General features: G+C 48.1%; 1 protein-coding gene across 2 annotated transcripts in view; it reads right to left on the bottom strand.

The window, feature by feature from the left end:
- P3H2 (prolyl 3-hydroxylase 2) overlaps positions 1-18,986 on the bottom strand; it is a 64,994-nt gene extending 46,008 nt beyond the window's left edge. For both annotated transcript variants that reach the window (XM_084528998.1, XM_084528999.1), the window contains exon 1: positions 18,515-18,986. In XM_084528998.1, coding sequence (XP_084385124.1) covers positions 18,515-18,970 — 456 coding nt within the window. In that variant the 5' untranslated portion in view covers positions 18,971-18,986. The remainder of the gene's footprint in view (positions 1-18,514) is intronic.
- Positions 18,987-19,440: the final 454 nt, after the last annotated feature.

Below are 19,440 nucleotides of genomic sequence, written 5' to 3'. Positions count from 1 at the left end.
GAGGCCACCATCAGCATTTGCCTCTAGAATGCCAGTGTGGGGTTCATGGCAGCTGTCAGTGCTCAGGGCTTCCAAAACCTTACTTAGTTGCACTCCTGTGGGTTGAGATGCTGAAATTAAGGCTGCTGGTTTCAGAACGCTGTGGACAAATGGTTCTCAGCACAGGTCAGGTCCATTCTGCTACTTTCTAGAGAAAGCCATGCTGGTGTTTCTACTCTGACCTATTCAGCATTGCTTCCTTTGACACAGTGCCAGTAACAGCAACCCCCACATCCCAGCGAAGGGCTTAGAGCTGGGAGCAGTTCCCAGACCCCGTACCTTGCAGGGCAACACGCCAGAGCTTCAGGTGATGAGCTCCTGAAGAAATAGGATCAACCCTGCTTCCTGCACCAAAAATACTTGAAAATCCAGGACCATCCTCTGCTCTTTCCCTGAAGGAAATACCCAGGGATGAATCAAGTCCCTTAAATTCTATTTCTGGCTGAAACCACAATGACCAACTGGGAGGTCTGCGAGGGTGGATAAACCCTGAGAAGTCTGAGATGCAACCTACATCATCCCTGGGCTGCATCTGCTTGGCTCAGCAATCTATAAGGGGGTAAGACAGCATCTGCGGTAACCCAGAGCCTCCTCCTCCCCCTGCAGAAATGTGCAGTTGTGGCACAAGCTGCATAACAGGAGGTGAAAGGGAGGTGAAATAAAAATATTTTCCTTATCTAGGAGATAACAGCAAGATTTTCTCCATAGGGAATGTGAAATGCCAGCTGTCTTAGGGGAAGCAGCTCTGGTGCCACAGCTTTTATGGCAAAATGGTTTTTGTTGTCCTGTCACCTACATACAGAGAGGGACCCAGTGACAAAATCTGCTGCCACCGAAAGAAGAGGCAAATCTCTGTCTTTGGAATATTAAGGAAAGAGCAGGAGTTGTGCCCCTCTTACACCCTACCTGTGGATTTGGTTCAGTCACACCAGAGCCACATGCTGGAAACAGGCGGCTCTGCTGATTAACCTGAGAGCAGCCAGCACAGGAAGGGAATTGCTGGTGGCAATTCCCACCTGCTGCTCCATGACAAGGTTAGATCAAACACTCACAGCTTCCTAATGAAGAGATAACTCCTGTCTGCCTGCCAAGGCACACAGCTCAGCGTGATCCCCAGGGCACGGTGAGGCCTTCTTCTTCATGCAGTTATCTGCATGTAGAGCAAAACCCCCCACCTGCACAAGAGCTGGAGCACTGAACCTACATGACTGAAATTAACTCATTAAGGAGAGAAAGGGATGAGGAACCTACATGACTGAAATTAACTCATTAAGGAGAAAAAGGGATGGGCTGCAGGTCCTTGGAGAGCCCCTTGCCAACTGGAGCCGGGCACAGAGCAGCCCTGCTGGTCCATTTGCTGTTGTTACTCTTCTGTCACTCATTGATTTTCTATTTATTTATTTTATATTCTCTGGAAGGCAGTTTACTAGGGCCTGTTAATCTTTCCTTTCTTCTAAATTGTATAATTCTAAGAAGTGTGATGCAATTTATAGCAAAGCACATGAACAAACTTTTAGCTTCATATTTTTTCATTTTATTGGGTGAAGGCAGATTCTGCCCATGGTCACAAAGCGAGGCTCATTCCTCGACTCACCTCCCAGCAATTCATCTGCCACATCAGTCTCAAGCACTGCAGGCTCTGAGTCCACAAATTCCAGGAGTCTGTAAGCCTGTTATTAGCCCTGCCACAGAGCAGAACCACACACTGGCTCTGCACAGATTACATGTGAAAAAAAAAAAGACCTGGGAAAAAAAAAAGAAAAAAAGAAAAAAGACATCACCAGTGTGAAACAGGAAAGCTGTTAGATGAACTTTGTGTGCTTATTTGCTCAGTTTAGGTAAGCCTCTTGCCTTGGACCCCCTAAAGCACATATAGTAGTTGTAACAGCTTTTTTTTTTCTCAGTTCTGAGGCGTCTTCTCATCTCTTCATACTTCAACAACTTTGCATCAAATATGAGCAAACAGCATCAATCATTTCCGTCTGATTGCTACCTTGCTGCTTAAGCAACAAACAATGTGATTAATGAACCTCAGAAAGCAGAGGCTTTGATAAGCACAAAACGCTAGCTAAACACCATGAATTTTTGTTAAATTCCCTAAAAATGGAGAGCAGCTGCCTGGCACCGATTCCCCTAGCAGCAATAACTGCAGCATTTGGAGCAGCTCTGGATGCTTCTGAAAATAGGAATGATCTTGTGCCAAAAATAATAATCTCCGAATTTTATAGGTGTCTGAATTAAAAAAGAAGAAAAATGAAAATGAGAAACTGAGGAGACAAATATAGCGCATTGCCTGGTGCCTAAAAAGCACTTTCTCTTTGCTTCCCTCCAGCATAGCCAAATGGAACTTGATCATATTTAGAGAGTTCAAGAGGTTCAATGCAAAAACCTTTCCACTTGGTGATCATTTTTGCCATTGATTTCATTGTTTAGGGTCATATCAGGAGCATTCAAGACTTTAAAAATAAATAAATAAATAAATCTTTCCTTCTGCTAAAAAGTCCTGGCAGTATCCCACAGAAAGATGAAGTCTTCAGCAACTCAGTGCATTGGCTGCTGGTGGAGGCTTGCCCAGATTTTTCAAGAGGAGATTTTAGGCTCTCTAAGTGACAGTGGCATATGCTGTCACCATCTCCTAGTGTGAAACCAACCAAGGTGAAAAGTTGGGCACATATATATATATATATATATTTATTTTTTTTTACTGGGTGGCTCTTCTGATCTATGTTACCAGCAGCAGGAAGAGTCAGTTTGCACACAGCCTCGATGGGGCTTGGTGGTGAAAGCAGGAAGGGGTCGCTTGTGCTGAGAAGGACGCATGCTGCTCTGGGTAGGGCTGAAGTCCCTCTGCAGGGAAACCTACACCCTAGAGAAGGAGCAGTATGGAAATCCTGTGACCCCCCCAAACCACAGTCCCCCACAGACCCCTGAGACAACACTTGAGTTTCTGGAGGTCTGCAGGGAGGACTTCTGGAGAGAAGATGGGGACGGTGTGAAGCAAATGCTCCCACCAAAGCACAAGGTGAAGCTCTGGGGTTATTCAGAGTGTGGAAAATACAAAGAATTGCCCATGAAATGGCAGCTGTTTGGGTCTGGCTTTTATAAGCCACTCTAAAGAAAGCACTGAATATCCTATTTACGTTGAAAATTATACAGGTCATCTTCCATTAGTGGAATTAGTAGTCTTCCATCCCAGATTTAGTGCAAAGTTGCCCAGACATAGCCTGGGGACGAGACACATTCATACCCCACCTTTAGCACGACTGCCACCCAAATCCATATGTGAGCTTGGCTTTCTACTCTGTATTTAGACTACAATAAGCTGTGCTCTACATTTAAGGGAAAAAAAAATAAAAATCTATGAATCCAGACCTTTGTGGGGAAGGTTTCAGCAAAAAGGCAGGCTGCTTTTCTGTGGTTACTGAGGTAATGAAACCTCAACAGGGGCTTACACAATGTCGGAGTGGAAGAAATGTTAAGCATCTACTAGAAAGGTTTTAAGTTACTCAAAAGCCTTACTGATAGTGTTTCAGAGCCAGCTACTCCATTCGGACACCAATGTGCAAGCGAACACGTCTTTCAAAACCACATGTGGCCAGACTATTCATACTCGCAGCCTTGTTCCCTACCATTCATGAGCCTGAGCGCGAGGCAGCAGGGCAAATCAAATAAATGACTTCATTCCTCTGGGGATATGAGGAAATGCGAACAAAGAAGCAAACATTTACAAACTCGGGATGCCATAATTTTTTGCCAAGTTTTCTTCCAGTGGGAAACTCTGAAGGATTCAAGGAACACACTGGTATTTTCTTTCCTAAAACCCTGCACCCATGATTGCGTGTGAGCTCCTAAAGCACAAGCAAGCTCCAAGATGTCCCAAATCAACAAGACTCCTTGCCAAGCTCTGCGAAAGGCCTAGCAGAGCAGTTTGATATATCAATACTTCTGTAATTGGTTTGGAAGATGTACATCCCAGGCAAAGCAGAGCTTTGGGCACTGAGTCACACATACTGCTTGCTAAAGCAAAGGCCAGAAGCTCCTGGAAATCCTCACTTTGTAGCAGAAGGGGTGTTTATGAACAGGCTAAGATGCTCTTTCCCAGCAGCAGCAGAGCTACTCAGCTCCCAGCATGAACCATTGCTCCAGTTTTTATCCATACAGTTCAAATCCAGCCTTTTAGCAAGTTCCTCCTTCCAGGACAAACTGGCCCCACATGACTTATCCTCAAAACATGCTACAGGTGAGTGCCCCTCCATGGGTCTGTATCCCCACAACCTCCTCCTTGTTCAGCACAGGACCTGCTGAGCTTACACGGTGCTGCGGCTCCTTCCCCCATGGATCCTCTGTGGTTTCTGTTCCCTCCTCCACTTTCCTCACTTTCACTCATTTCTCTTCTGGCTCTCCCGCGGGAGGAAGACAAACTGAGACATGCTGCAGAGCTGAAATTACAGTTTATGGTGCCATAGATGTGAAGTTAAACAGGATAGCTACTTAAAAAAAAAAATCTCAATGGATGTTGAAATAAGCATTTTTCCAGCAGCATTTTTTTTTCCTTTCAAGCAAAGGTAAATGAAAAATTGATAAGTTTTGCTGCAAAGGGAGAGGCACCTGCAGCAACCTTCCTCAAGCAGCACAGCTCCGGATGGAGCTGTCCCCCCTGCTCAGCCCCATGGAGGGGATGGCTCTGTCTCTCCTCACACCACCTTGTGCTGACAGTATGGTTTCTGCTGCTGAGGTTCAGCAGAAAGAAATACAGAGGTGTGCAGAGCAGATTCCCAGGGCAATTTGTGGTGTGATGATGGGATGGGATTTACGGCATGGTGCGATGATGTTACAAAGGGATTGGGCTGGGTTAAGGACATTGAGTAGACCCCATTTCACCTCTCATCCCAGGCCAGACACATCCTGCTCTGTAAAATGAAAGCTCCTGGACAAGCCAGCCGGCTTTACAGATTCAGTCCAGGTCCCCACCAGAAAACATTTGTAACTCAGAAACCACTCCAAAAAATCCCCCTGGGTCACATTTCCTACATTGATCCTATCAGGTTTTAAAGGCCCCAAACAAGGAGCACTGTTATTCTAAAACCTGGCAATGATTTAGGGCTCCCACTTATCTGAGATGCTCTATTTACCCCCAACTCTTAGGGACGTCATCGGGTTTTGAGCAGCAGCAGCTCAGGGCAAAACATCTGGAATAAAATAAAAGATGCTGAGGTCAAAGAGATCTCTGTAAAGGTAATCAGGGCTGCCTAACAAGAAATGTCTGCTGTACGGTGTCCTTATGTTTGTAAGAATGGTGGTGGGGACTGGTCACACTGCGCCATGACCTGTTGCAACCAGGAGAACAGTTAGCTCATGTTTTCCTAATAAGCCAGGCAGCGCTACTGACTGAGCAAACTGCTCCCATAATTGGACTTGTCTCTGGCAGGGCTGGACATTTTTAATTAATCTGCTACTGTTTATGCATGCTGCTCCCCTTGGAGCTCGCTCGCAGCATGCGCAGACATCATGCAGTGCATCTGAGGCTCTCCAAACAAGTAATGTTGGCTGTGTCTTACAGTGCCAAGTGTGTGGTGTGTAACTCCTGCACATCAAATTCATTTCACTGATGAGTAAGTGAGGGCACGGAGCACTGCTTCCCTTTCTGCCTCCACCCTGACAAAACCTGGGCTGCACTGGACCACTTCCAGACATTCCCATCTGCCTTAAGTGTTGTAAGCAGCCGCTGCAGCACATTTCTGGGTCACTTGCTTCCAAATAAAGCACTGTAAACCTTGCAAACTCGCTACAACAGACAGGTGTCTTCCTACATTTGTGAAGAACCTGCTGAGCATGAGGTGTTTGGCCTATTTAATCATGAGCAGCTCAGCTGCAACAAGAAGCACAGCATCTACACATCCACGCCCATCTTACGCTCCTTATAGGCAGCCCTGCACCAGCTGCCAGCTTGGTTTTATCAGGCTGTTTATTCTCTTTCTCCAAGAATAAGGCTGATTTGTATCAATTCTTCCTACAGCTACCAGATCACACCCCCATCACCTAAAGGGAAATCAGCCACTCACATACCCCTCATTCTGGGGTCAGCTGTTCAGCATCCTCAGTCAAAATCTGTCTCGAGGGACACCCCAGGTGACCAAAGTGACCTCCCCATCAGCTAAGGTTTTGTGAACCAAGAACAAGCAGAGCAGATGGTGGGAAAAGACGCAGAATGAAAATCCAGCATTTGGGGCTGAAAATCCACAGCTCAACACACAACGCAGCCTTTGTGCTTCAGCACGGCGTCAGCGCAATCCGTCATCATTGACGCAAGTCCCCAGCAAGCAGAGGAACCGGCTCAGCTCCATCTTTCTGCTTTCCAGGCTCGTAACACTATTGCCCCAGTGCAGGAATCCCTCACTGGCCAGGGACAGGCACTGCTGCCCCTTACATCTGAGCAACCCCTCCTGTCTCAGCTGTGCAGCACAGGCAGACAGACACAAGCAGGGTTTTCCTGTACATCACCCCAGCCCCACCTGTGTCTGTGCACATGGAAAGAGCCCATGGATGCACACCCAGAGCGTGCAAGAGCACAACTGTCAACCCTACTTAGTGAAATTTCACTGTTCAGCACAGGCTGGCTGCAACAGCAGAGACGGCTCCATTGTCTGACTGCACTGACAATTCCACTGCGGAGCTGAACTGTAACATCCAACACGTAAAATAACAGCAAAGCAACAGGAATGTAAACAGAAAGCCCGAAGTATGCAAACTTTTCCTATCTAATACTTCTCAAAGGGATCACGAAGGACGGGACAGTTTCTACACTGCGCCTTCCAAGATCACTGAGTGCACTGGTTGCTGGCAGACCTGCGACAGCTCCGAGTGCTGTAACTTTCAGAGAAAGTCCAGGCAAATGATTATTCAGGTCCCCCTACCTGTTTTTTTTGTTGTTTTTTTTTTTTTTGATTTAGAAAATACCCAAAGCTAAAAATGCTGTGTTTATGATTCTATCACTGAGTGCGATTTCAAAGCAAGCATCCAAAAATAGATATAGAAAACCAGAAGCGTGCTGATTAAAATAACAGAGATTTGAAGCTACAAACCTCTCTGCAGGAAGCCTTGTACTGCAGTGCAAAAGTCATTTTGCAGGAATTGTTTTCCTGCACATCCAAAACCTAAACAGCAATCAGGCTGGAAGGAGTTCCTCATGATGGGGAACTCTCTTCTGTTAACCTTGGAGCTGAACTTGGGCACCTGGCTCCCAGAGCTTTGGTTGCAGCAGCGGAGAGCTCAGCTTCTACAATCAGAGCTCCCCTGCACATCACCAGCCTCATCCTCCATGCCCCACACACAGCAAGGCTGCTTCCCCGCAAGGAACCTCCTGTCATGTCACTTCCCATTGCCCAGTGGCACTGGGGAACAACTGGACGCTGGTGGGTGAGTGTTTTGCCTCAGCAAACCTTTACCAATAACTTTGCAAACCCAAGTCTTTGAGGCTATTGGAACAAGACCCTCACCCTGCATTAAAACACGGTGGGGACAGAAAACCCGAGCAGCCGAAGCATGGCTGGAAAAGCACGACACAGAAATAGCAACTGTAAGGGAGCGTTTCCAGCTGGAAAGGTGCCGAGCACACAGCGGCGAGCACCCAGAAGCCTGCAGCACGGCCGGGGCTGCACAAAAGGGACACGCCGTTGACAAACATCGCTTCCTAAAGCCACGCGCTGCTCTTTTATTTGCTGTTTGTCTTCCTCGTAAAAGGATCCCGCCTGAGATTGAGTTTTTATTAGCAGTAACTGAGCAAGCCAAGGTGGCTGGAGAAAGAGACATGCTCAGATGGATCAGCACAGCTGGTGAGCTTGCGGCTGACCCCACAGAGCCAGCCCTGGAGAAGCAGCAGAGCCACCGACATCTGGACAGAGGGATGCAATGCTTACATTAAGGGAAATGGAGTAAAGCTGCCAACCAAGGGATGAGGGGAAGAACTGGCTGCCAAAAGATACTGGCATTTAAACCAAGGGGAACAGAAGTGACTGAACGCAGGAGCAATCCCATTCTTTTCATTCCTTTTCTCCCTACTCCTTTCCTCTAGCATGATGGACAACTGAAGGAGTTGGGACAACTGGGGGAGCTTCTCCAGGTTCAGTGCTGTGTGTCGTGGTGCCTGCTCCAGCAGTGGCAGTGCTGGCACCCTGTGAGGCTCAGACCAGCCTTCCCAGCAGGGATTTGCAGTCGCTGCAGCACCCCAGCGTGTCCGTGCACAGCACCACATGCCCCAGCATCATCTGCTCAGGCTGCTCCAACACCCTGCCCTCACAAGGGACCAACGTGGGAACACCACCAAGCAGCAGAAGCCTTACCCAAAAGCTATGTGATTCCCCTCTGAGCAATCCCTAATCACCTACTTACACAACTCCAAAAGCCCTTTCACCATTTTTATCCCGAGAAAGACTCTTGAGAACAAAATGAAATGTTCAGTTCAGTGAAGCACTTCAGGAATACCAGTGCATTAACAAAATAAAATAAATCACATATTACACAGCTGTATAAGAAGAATAAGGAAGACACCAGGCTCTTTCCTGCCCACCCCTCCAGCATTTTGCTCGATCGCAGTGTGACACTGGCAGCCCTGCACAGGGCTGTCCTCCAGCAGCAGCGCAGCATACAAGTCAGTGCTCTTCTTTTAATGATGTTTCACTGAAACTTTGCGGATTCTTGACTGCTTCCAAAGAGACAGAGTAACTCAGGACACGGATGCCCCAGAATATAAGCCTCAGAACAGGCAGTGCCTTGGCAAAAACCACTTGAAAAACAGAACTTTCTAAGCAAGGGAATCAACAGACTCCGGCTCAGTCCCTGGGCAGTCACAGCAACACCTTCAGCAAATATTTTCAAGCATATTTTCCAAGCTATTTCTCTCAGTACCACACTGATCTTTTCTGGGAAGGGACACAGCTGGCTCCATCTTCAAAAGACTCCGCATCTCCCATCCCACCGCAGTCCTGGGCTATGAACTTCAGCACATCTCCACATTGTGCCCACAGGAGACCTCAAAGAGCTGTGGGTTTATGCTGTGCCCTACCTGCAATATGTTCACGCAGGATTTGCCCACCATTGGCAACAAAGCTGCAGGTAGAAAGATGCCCAGGCTCCTTCCACTAATCTTGACAGGACACAGCATGGTCTTGGGTTGCTGTTGCTGCAGGGACACAAGGTGAAGTCACAGCCACAAATGCAGCTGGTTTGGGAAAACCATGATGAAAAGCAGCAAGTTGGTGTACAATATTCTTCCTTTTTTTTTTTTTTTTTTTTTTTTTCCATTTTTTTATTCTATTAGAAAACCCTCCCTATGTTAGGAGGGAAAGGAGGACATGCAAGACCCGGGGTGGCTTTGCACCAAAGAGGAGCAGAGGGCTTGGCAATGCATCTCCATGCCAAGGAAGGAGCGGTGCCACTTGGAACAGCAGCAGCTATGCTATTCCTGATGGGAATAGCAATGTCCAAGCCCATTTACACCAGCTCTGTGCGGTGGTAGCAGTGCTCACAACATCAGAGGATGCTCAGATACACACATCCCACAGGTAGCATGGTACGGAACAGCACAGCATAGCACCTTGCGCTGGTCCCTGCAGCCAACAACATCCCCAGAACACAAATCTGATCCACTACCAGGTTTTAACTCCTAAGGATGTAATCTGCTGTGTGGAAACAGGATTTTTACAAGGCATGACCGCAGAGCCAGCATCCACGTGGGGCAATGGCAGCTGCCAGCACACAGCCAGCCTCTCAATGTCCATCCTGTCCCCTCCGCGCTGCGGGGGACGTGCTCCTCGGCGCAGCAGCATGCTGTCCCGCACCCTATCTGCTTCTCATCTCAGCATGAGCACAGACCCAGCCTTTCATCCCAACTTGAAAGAACGTGTTTTCTCCCCCTCCTCAGCTTTTTTTTTTTTTTTTTTTTTTTTTTTTAGGTGAACAAGAAGCTACAAGCGAGTATTTGGCCTTCAGAACTGATGAGCTGCAGCCAAGCTCTGCCATATGTTCCAGCTAATACATGTGGGTTTTGCTTCCTATCCAAGAATAGGGGGGAAAAAAAGGACGTTTATGAGCTGGGATTCAGCAGGAGCGTGTGGGAAGGAAGGGGTGGAGAGGGGATGCTATTTTTGTTGCTGTAATTATTCAGTGGCCAAATCCCTGACACTTGACGTCAGCTCTCAGGGTCTGTTTGACTGCCCAGTTGTCATGGGAAGGAGGAGGGCTGGTCCGCAGGCACAGGCTGATGAGGAATAGCTCGTTGCTGCTTGAACCCACACACAGGCAGACCCCCTGCTGTCACCAGTCATCACCCACCACGGTCAAGAAATAAAAACGTCAATACCTTGTTGCCAATATGTAGTCTCAAAATGTAAGCATCCAGGGAACCTCGCACCCTTCTTCCTGCCATGGGTTACTGCTAAAAAGCACAGGCCAAGTTCTGACCTCAGTTTCCCCTGTGTAAATGGCGAGAAACTCTGCAGCCATCAGCTGGGTCACTGCAGGTTCACGTGGATGGAACCAAAGCCAGGCCGGCCTCAGTCCAAACTACAGGCATGGAAATACATTACGTGCAAAGTGCAGGGGTCCCTGCTCCTCAGGAGCAAACCCAATCACCATGACTAATACCTACCACCTCCAAGAAAAAATAAATAATAAAAAAAGGATAAACAGCCCCTGAAGCCCTTGCTCCAGATGTCAGGCACAGCCTGCAGCCCAGGGTCCCTCCAGCAAAGCTCCCACAGCACTCAACAGGTTGGCAGCAGACAGCTCAGTTACTGCCACCATGGTTTCCCCATACTGCCCACGCCATCCACGATGAAATCACCGCTCGTATGAGGAAATGGGAATAATCCTTGCTGAAACTTCAGGCACAGCTAGTAAGTACTGGGCACAAGTTTGCTTAGCAGGGCTAAATGGCATGGCTCTTTCACATGCAGCTCATTATCAGCTGCTCTTAGTTAGTGCTGTGGCCAAGGACAACAGGAGGGCTCGGCAGAAGCCAGAGCAGGGCTTGCTAGGATGCATGAATGAGGATTAACAGGCAACACAAAAAGCCATTTACCAAAGCCCAGTGCAATGCAGTGCATGGAAAGGGCAGCTCAGCAGTGAGACAAGTGAAGGGCAAGGGACAGAAACTTTGGGGAACAGGGAAGGGCTGGGTCCCAGGTGACAACAGCCAGCCTCTCGTAGCACCAGGAGCTGGTCCTCTAAAAGCAAAGGGCCCTTGGGTGCCATCAATGCCCAGCTTTGCCCAAGCTAGGATATGGGCCCAGCCCCAATCACTGGGATGCCTTCAGGTCAAGGCCCCCGAAGATCCGGCAAAGCTGTGTGAGTCACAGCACTGTCTTCTCCATCACCCAAGCCTGAGCACCAGGGATTACTGAGAAATAAGAAGGAATCCAGACTTACCTTTTTTTCTCTCCAAAAGACACAGAAATTTTGCAGGCAAGCCCTGCCGCCAGTTATTTTGGAGCCTTGGCATTGCTACATAGCGATGAGGTGAGAAAGAGGAACTTGGCAAGACAAAAAAAAATTAGCTCTGGCCATCAAATGGCTCGTTACCAGGCTGTATGAAATGAGCTTCGTGGGTGTAAGAGCAGTTTGCGCTAACTGCTGGTGTCCTTCCCTGCCAAACTCAAGCTACTTCAGCTCTAACTTGCAGCGGGGCTGAGTGAGGCTGAGCTAATTTACCATCAGTGAAAATGATGCAGAAATTGCAAACACCAATGTTTTGGTTTAGATTTGCTGTAATTAAAAAAAAATAAAATTAAATTAAAAAAAAAGAAAGCAGCCAATACAATCATCTCAACTAACTTTTAGTACAGCACCAACCTGGAGCTGGCTGGAATCAGGTTCTGTCAGACCTAGAGCAGAACTGATCTGAGGAGGAAACACTGAGCCTCCTGTGAAGACAGTGAGCTAGCCCCAAGTAATTCTTGTTAATTAGTTCAGTTGTTTGCTCACCTTCATCACAAAAATCTGTCTTACTGCCTGCCTTTGCTCAGCTCCAACACCCAGCCACTATGTCACTGCCCTCCCCCTCTGACAGTACTTTCAACCCCAAATGAAACAACCTGAAATTTCTCTTTAAATGGGAGTTTGTCTTTTTTTTCCTTAAAATTGATAGAGTCAAAACAAAGACTACTCTCACATTAAAAAAAATAATAATAAAAATAAAATCCAGTTAAACTATCAACTTTTTTTTTCCTTCTTGTTGGAAAATAATTTTGAGATGTAAATGCAGAAAAACACAGACCGAGGCATTGTGGAGCTGCCCCCAGTCCTCAGTGTGGGATGGGTGCTCACTGGATATGAAAATCCAAAGCACAAGTGACCTCTTGGACTTCATCCCATACCTTTCTTGAGATGTACTGGTCATTTAGCAAGGAAAAGGGGCTGTTTTACCCTGTACTGCTTACCCTAAAGCTGCTCCATGGGGCAGTACCTGGAGGTTTCAGAAATGGGCATCCAGCACACTGACTTCACATGTGCACATCCCTAGGATTTCAGTGCTGAGTCACTGTTTTTAGCATTTATTCAGCCCCCTGGGAAGCAGCAGTCTTTTTAAGATGGAAAAGTCCTGTCAAGTAGAAAGACCCTTCTCTTCCAAAAGGATGCTAACCCCATGCATTCATGGAGAGGACAACCTTATATCTGGTATCTCTTGCATTTACAGCAAGACTCCCATTTGCGGTTTGCTTTACTAAGACATCATGCAACACCACCCAGGATCTCCTGGCACAAAAACAGCTAAGGCATCATTATCTGCTTTGAATAGAAGCAGAGCAATGGAAAACAGACGAGCTCAAGCCATGAGCTTCCTCCTTTTGAAGAGCACCCCCTTCCAAGCATCTGAAGACTGCCCCAGCTCTGGAGAATTCAGGTTTTCAGTTTTACCACGAACTTGCTGTAAGGAGGAATTCACCTAGAGCTCCCACAAACTCAAAGCAACCAGCATGGCACACCACAAGCAACACCACTGCAGTCAGTAGCTCTGTTTGCAGCAGGTTGATGCAGGTCGGCAAGAACAGGGATACTCAGTCCTGCCCTACACCCAGGACGCTGACCCAACCATCAGGAGTTTTCCATCCCATAAACCAAGTTTATTTTTGTCCACATCATTTTAAATGCCTGAGCACTAACATTTACCCTCTGTTGAGGACCAGGAATGCTGTCTCAGAGAAGCTAAATAAAGAGACGTTCCAAGAGATTAATTCTGAGATCTATTTATTTACCCAGCATCTGAGTAATACCAACTCTCAAGACATAAGATAAGCAAACACCTCTAATAGCAATAATCCTAATAATAATGATTATCAGCCAGATCTATTATAGGTCATTGTCTGGGATGTGATGTTTCATTTGAATCCAATGAAAACAAGGCTGACCAAATGGGGAGACCGCAGAGGACAGGTGGTGTGTGTGATGAGAAACAGCTTCAAGGGGCTGCTTCTGCAGAGACTTCTAAGTACTGGCATTTTGCATGTTATCATGTCACTACCCACATGTGAAATCACTGCCTTCCCCCCAGAGGATGCAGTTTACCCCAGCACAGGACTCTTGAAGTCCATGTAGAATTGCAGCATACAGAAAATCTGAACAAATTTTCAGGGAAAACATCACTTTTTGAGTGAAATGAGCTAAATTAGCAAAGCAACTACATTGGTGTGAACCCAGTTACTCCACAATTCCTAGGCAGATACTCCATATCCTTATCAAAAGGCTCTGGCCTAGTGCAACAGTGCAGAGAGAGGCAGTGAGGAGCTGCTTGAGATGGAAAAAATTTGATAGGGAAATCTTAACAAACATTGTGAGGCTTGCTGTAAGTGCACAGAGACAGATGCCCAAGCACAGCTGGTTGCAAGACTCTCACGAGCGCTGGCAGAAGACCGAGCAGTGAGTGTAGAGAGGTTGGAGCCCAATTTTGTGCATGCAAGTCTCCTCCCTTGAGTTCAGATTCCCATAAATAGAAAGTTTTCAAAGGCACAACTGGAGTAGGGCAATAATCAGTAACGCAATGCTTTCTTATGGTTTGGATGGCCATGTCCTTTCTCCCTCGCCCTGTGGTCTCTTCCCAGGCCATTGCTATGTCTGTGCTGTATCTCAGAAACCTTCCAGGGGTAGGAATGGGCAGGAGATCACAACGTGACCCAGGACATGCTCCTGGCCATGCCTTCAGTGCTGCCCCTGAACTGTACAGCTGGGGACCCAGTCGAGAGGGTGACAGCACACAGTCGGAGTCCTCCCCACACAAGACTATCAGAAAGATTAAGCTGCTTGTATGAAGTTCACATGAACAGGAAAAGATTTTTAGAAGGAAATAAAAAAGAACACTTTAAAAGAACAAATAAACAGCCTCTCCTATGGCACGGAAAATCCAAATGTTATTGTTTGCTGCTTGCAGCATGTGAAATCCTGACGATAACATTGTCTAGGAACTGGAACAACTCAGACGCAACAAGGGGGAACTCGGCACAAAGACAGAACAAGCAAGACAGGGTCAGACTCTTGCACCTTTTGCTCCACCTGTGAGCAGAAACCACTAGGAGAGGAGCAAGGCCCTGTGCCCTGGAGACTTGCTTTGCTTACTGCTTTAGACAAGCACAGACCAAAGGCTGGTGGTCGCAGACTGCGTACATATGATTCCTGCCCTGCTTCACTGATGTGCAACAGGGCATGCAGGCGAGTGGTAAGATGAGACCACTGAAAGTCAGTGTTTACGAGGAGAGTAAGTGCTCACCAATACACAGAGAAAATAAAAACAGGCTGTAGCAACCAGCCAGCAAACAGGCCAGGGGATGCTGCAGCTGGGAACATGATGAGGTGAGGGAAAGAGACCTTGAGGGAAGAGTAAGTAGGATAAAAGAGAAGACCTGGTTTTGTAATTGATATGGTGATCAGGTTTTCCAGATTACTTGCTTTTGGACCAGGCTGGCCTGCAGGAGTCAGCACCGGGACCAGACACAAGTCTAGCACGGGGTATGCAGCAGGCCACCTGCAGCAAGCTCCAGCATGGCTCCCAAGTCAGCAGCCTCAACCAGGAGGTGTCACGGCGTGTGTGGTTTCCTCCTCCTCTGCTCACCTTCAGAGCTTGAAACCTCCCAGAAAGGGGTTGGGAAGAAACATCATGGCCTGCAGGCTGTGTTTGAACAGGAACACGATGACTCAGGCAGCAAAGCGAGCAGGATGTGATTAATAAAAAAATATTTCAGAGAGCAAAGACATCCCCCTACATCCATCTGCCAAGCCTAGAGGGCATTTCACTGAATACCACCAAAAGGAAACCACTGGCATAAGGCAAAAAGGTCTTTCTGCCCATGGGACATCACATCAGAAGCCCACTGCAGGATGACTTCTGTCTCTGGGGGCAGGACAGCCCGCCAATTGCACTACAGGAGTTAAATCCCACGTTCTCATCACCTCCTCCATCTTCACCTCTTCTCAAAACCCAGCTCACTCACTGCTCCAGCCAGCTGCACCCAGTATGTTTCTGAATCACCCAAGAACATCAGCAACTTCAGAGAAAATCCTGCCCCGGAGTTTTCCTACTTGTGCATTTGGAAACCACGAGATGTGAAAGCACATTTGGACTTAGGCTGCTTGTTCAAAGGAGTTTGTCTAAAGTCTCTGTAGAGACTGCAATCAGCCTGATCAAGAGTGGAAAGCCCACAGACACTTCCAGCTGTTGTGCAGTGCACCACAACCTCCCCTCACTTCATTCTGCAGTCACCGGGAAACTTGGATCGTGTCTGTGAGAGAGAACAGAGGTCTTCCTTTCTACTTTAGGAAAATATGTAGAGAAAAAAAAATAATTAGGAAATAATTTAGGGAGCTGGTAGAAGGACAGATTCAAGGACTTGATGGGACACGTTCTTACACAGGAGTACCATCAGCATTTAACCTAACCATGCTTGCACGCTGCAAGCCAATGCTCAGCCTGTGCATCTGGCCAGCAGGAATAAAAACCTCTGCTTTTCACACCCCACAGGAGTGTTGCAAGGATTAGCTCATGTTTATTCAGTACCATTTTTCAAAGAGCTACATGAATGCCAACTCTACTCTTTTTTTTTTTTTTTTTTTTTTTTTTAAAATCTACTCCTTGCTGTGTCCCAAAGGGAGGTGTTTCTCCCCTCCTGAGAAGCAAACAACCCTGGTCCCCAGCAGCAGGAGGTGGGCAGCACAACCCAGGCTGCTCCTCCTCCTCCCCAGAGCCATCAATGCCATCGCCCCCTGCGAGTACCCAGCAGCCAGCCCAGGGAGGGGTTGGATAGGATACGCTGCAGGATGTTGAACTTCATCTCATTTCCTTGTTGGTTTCAAAGAGCAAAACAGGGGTCAAACAGCCAAACAGAGGTACCGCCACCTGGAGTCGCACAATCCACACGAGCCCCTTGTCGCAGCTGACAAAAAGCCAGGCAGATGCCAAGGTCTCTCAGAGGGTGCAAGTGTGGATGCATCCCAACACTTGGGAAATTGCCAAGGCATTCACTCAGCCTTGGCACAGGAAGACGGTTCGCATCCATGCATGTGCTAGTGCCAGGCATCAGACCTCGTGTTTTGTGCAAGTACAGGCAAATCCGGCATGGGATGTTTCTTCTGCACATGGAGTTGTTGGGGCACACCAAAAGAGCAATCCAGGAAGGCAGCAGTGGGGTGAGAATGTAAGAAAGTATTAGGGGATTCTCAGCAGGGCAAAGCTGGCCCCAGGGCTGCTTGCAAAGCTGGCCAGAACCCAGGAGCAGCCACCTTACAAAAAGGGTGAAAGAAGAGGTATTCAAACCAAAAATAGTTCAATTCAAACTGCACCTGCCCTTGGCTACAGCGCCCAGCACCCTGGCATCCATGCAGATAGCAGGAATATCTGCTACTCCATCAGAGAGTGAGAAAATCCAAATGTTAGAGTGGATATAAGATCTCCAGACAGTGCAAAAGCAAATTAACATGGCTTGCACATAATAAAAAAGGCTGGTTTTGACAAATTGCTTTGATAAGGCTACAGCATATTTTAAAATGAGCTAACAAAAACCTCAGACCCAGAAGTGTTGTTCATAGGTCAACAAAAATCATCTGGACTTCTGCATAGTGATTTTATTGAAGTGGGAGTCAAAATTAGTCAAGCTCATTCCCTAGTTCAGAGGAAAGTTTGCTGGTGTGCTTGATGTGAACCAACTTTTGTGATTCTGGGAAAGGCTTTGAACTCAGAAGAAATCACTTAATTTTTAGCATGGCAAATTTGGGATAATTTCCCACACCTAGCGACACTATAGGGGCAGAGCATCTTTCAGGGTAAGGACTTCAGGAAAATTCCACCAGCTTCACTAGGATCAATATATATTGAATTATAGTCTTGGTTCTCTCCCAGGGTTCCTTTCAGGAGCATTATACTACACACATATGCTAGAATTGAAGCCAAGGCATTTCCAGCCTCTGACTTGTAAAAATGACATGAAAGCAATGACAGAAAAAGAATTACAATAAATTAAAAAAAAAAAAAAATGCAGTAGCTCTTTGCCTCCTTGTCCAGCTGCTGTGCAGTCACTGCACCACCAATCCTAGCACTGTCTAGGACAGACGTTTCCTTCTCCAACTGGAAATGGATTTCAGCAGAGTCACCCTCTCCATGCTCTGCTGTGCAGGTCTTCACCTATTAAGTTGCCTATAGCAACTAAAAGATTACGACTGTGTTCAAATAAAGCAGAAATCCAGGGGGAAATGTTCCAGAAATGTTTTAAACACTTTCAGCTTGGCATGAAATAAAATTCCCACAGTTTCTGTCCTGGACAGGAAGAGTTGCTACAGGTACCTGCCTTGATAGAGCACAGGTCTTGAACTAAAAGAAAAATCCCCTTAAGTACCCTGGCATAGGTGTTTGTTTTTTTGTGTGTTTTTTTTTTTTTTTTTTTTTTTTTTTTCTTCTTCTTTTGGCAAAGAATTTCACAAAGAATAACACCATATCCTTGTGGAAGGTAACAGCTACAAGGCAGCAGTACTGGGACTACAGAAAGATGCTTAAGACATCGGTGGCTGCTAACAGTGACCGTATAGCATCATGGAAAGGATTGTGTATCTCAGGACAGGTTGAAGACCATCAGATCCCAGAAGCAGCTGTACATCCCCCAGCTTCATGCCCACTCCTGGAGCTCAGCACCAACTCAGCTCCCATCAAGGGGATGCAGCATCCTTTGCGTGGAGCCTCGGGGTGTTAGCTGGGGGCTCTGTAGGGCTCTTCCCTGCCAAATGCCCAAAGGCAGAAGTTTCAGAAGGGTACCACACTACTCCAAAAGCCACTCACAAGCACCCTTTGGGAAAACAAATAACCAGTGCCACCAAGCAAGCAGGAGAAGCACAAAACTGGACAAAGCCGAGCCTGGGCACGCAGCAGCAGGGGGGCTGCTGGGTGGGCACCGCGCTTGGGATGCTCGGGGGGGCGGACAGAGGGGGGGATGCTGCGGGTGCCTACCTGGATGTAGGCTCGCTGCAGGTAGCTGTAGGGCACCCTGCGCTGAAAATCGGCTCGCACCTCCTCGGCGGCTCGGTGCCGGGACGCTGCTCCCAGCCTCGCCTCCTCGCAGCTCCGCAGGCAGCCGGCTCGCCGCAGCAAGGCCCCCCAGAAGGGCAGCTCACCTCCGGGCCCCGACCCCAACTCCTCCAGCCGCACCTGCCCCCGGCAGCTCCTCCTGCACCGCAGCCTCGCCTCCCGCAGCTCCCTCCGGCTGCGCAGCGCCCGCTCCAGGCACCGCGCCGCCGCCGCGAAGTCGCCGCCGTAGTACGCCTCCACCCCGCCGGCATACAGCGAGTCGAAGGGCTCCAGGGGGGAGCCTTCCCCCCCGCACCCCCCAGCCGCCTGGCACGCCGCTTGCTGCAGCAGCACGACCAGCAGCAAGGTCCCCCCCGGCCGGCTCCCCCTCGTAGCCATGCTGGGAGCCGGTGTGGTTCTGCCCCGGGCTCCTCTCCCTGCTCGCCCGCCCGCCCCCGGCCCCGCACCGCCCTCCCGCACCTCTTAAAGGGCTCCCAGCCGCCGGCCCGCCCCCCCCTGCCCCGCCCAGACCCCCCCCGAAAAGAGGGCGGTGGAGCGGGAGGGGGGCGCACAGGCACGGCCCCGGACCGCGCGGAGCATCCCCGCGCCGCCGCTCACTGTAAATCGCAGAGGTTCTTCTTCACCATCATCATCATCTTATTTTTCACCATCTCATTCTTATTAATCATCTTCTTCATCATCTTCATCATCATCATTTTCTTCACCATCTTCTTCATCATCATCTTCATCTTCTTCATCTTTCTCATCATCTTCATCATCTTATTCTTCTCCATCATCATCATCTTCATCTTTTCATCATATTTTTCATCATCATCTTATTCTTCATCTTTTTTGTCATCATCTTATTC

The sequence above is a fragment of the Aythya ferina genome, assembly GCF_964211825.1.
Source record: "Aythya ferina genome assembly, chromosome: 9".
Lineage (NCBI taxonomy): Eukaryota > Metazoa > Chordata > Aves > Anseriformes > Anatidae > Aythya > Aythya ferina.
Note: the sequence above shows the minus strand (reverse complement) of the source record. Positions and strands in the feature narration are given on the sequence as shown.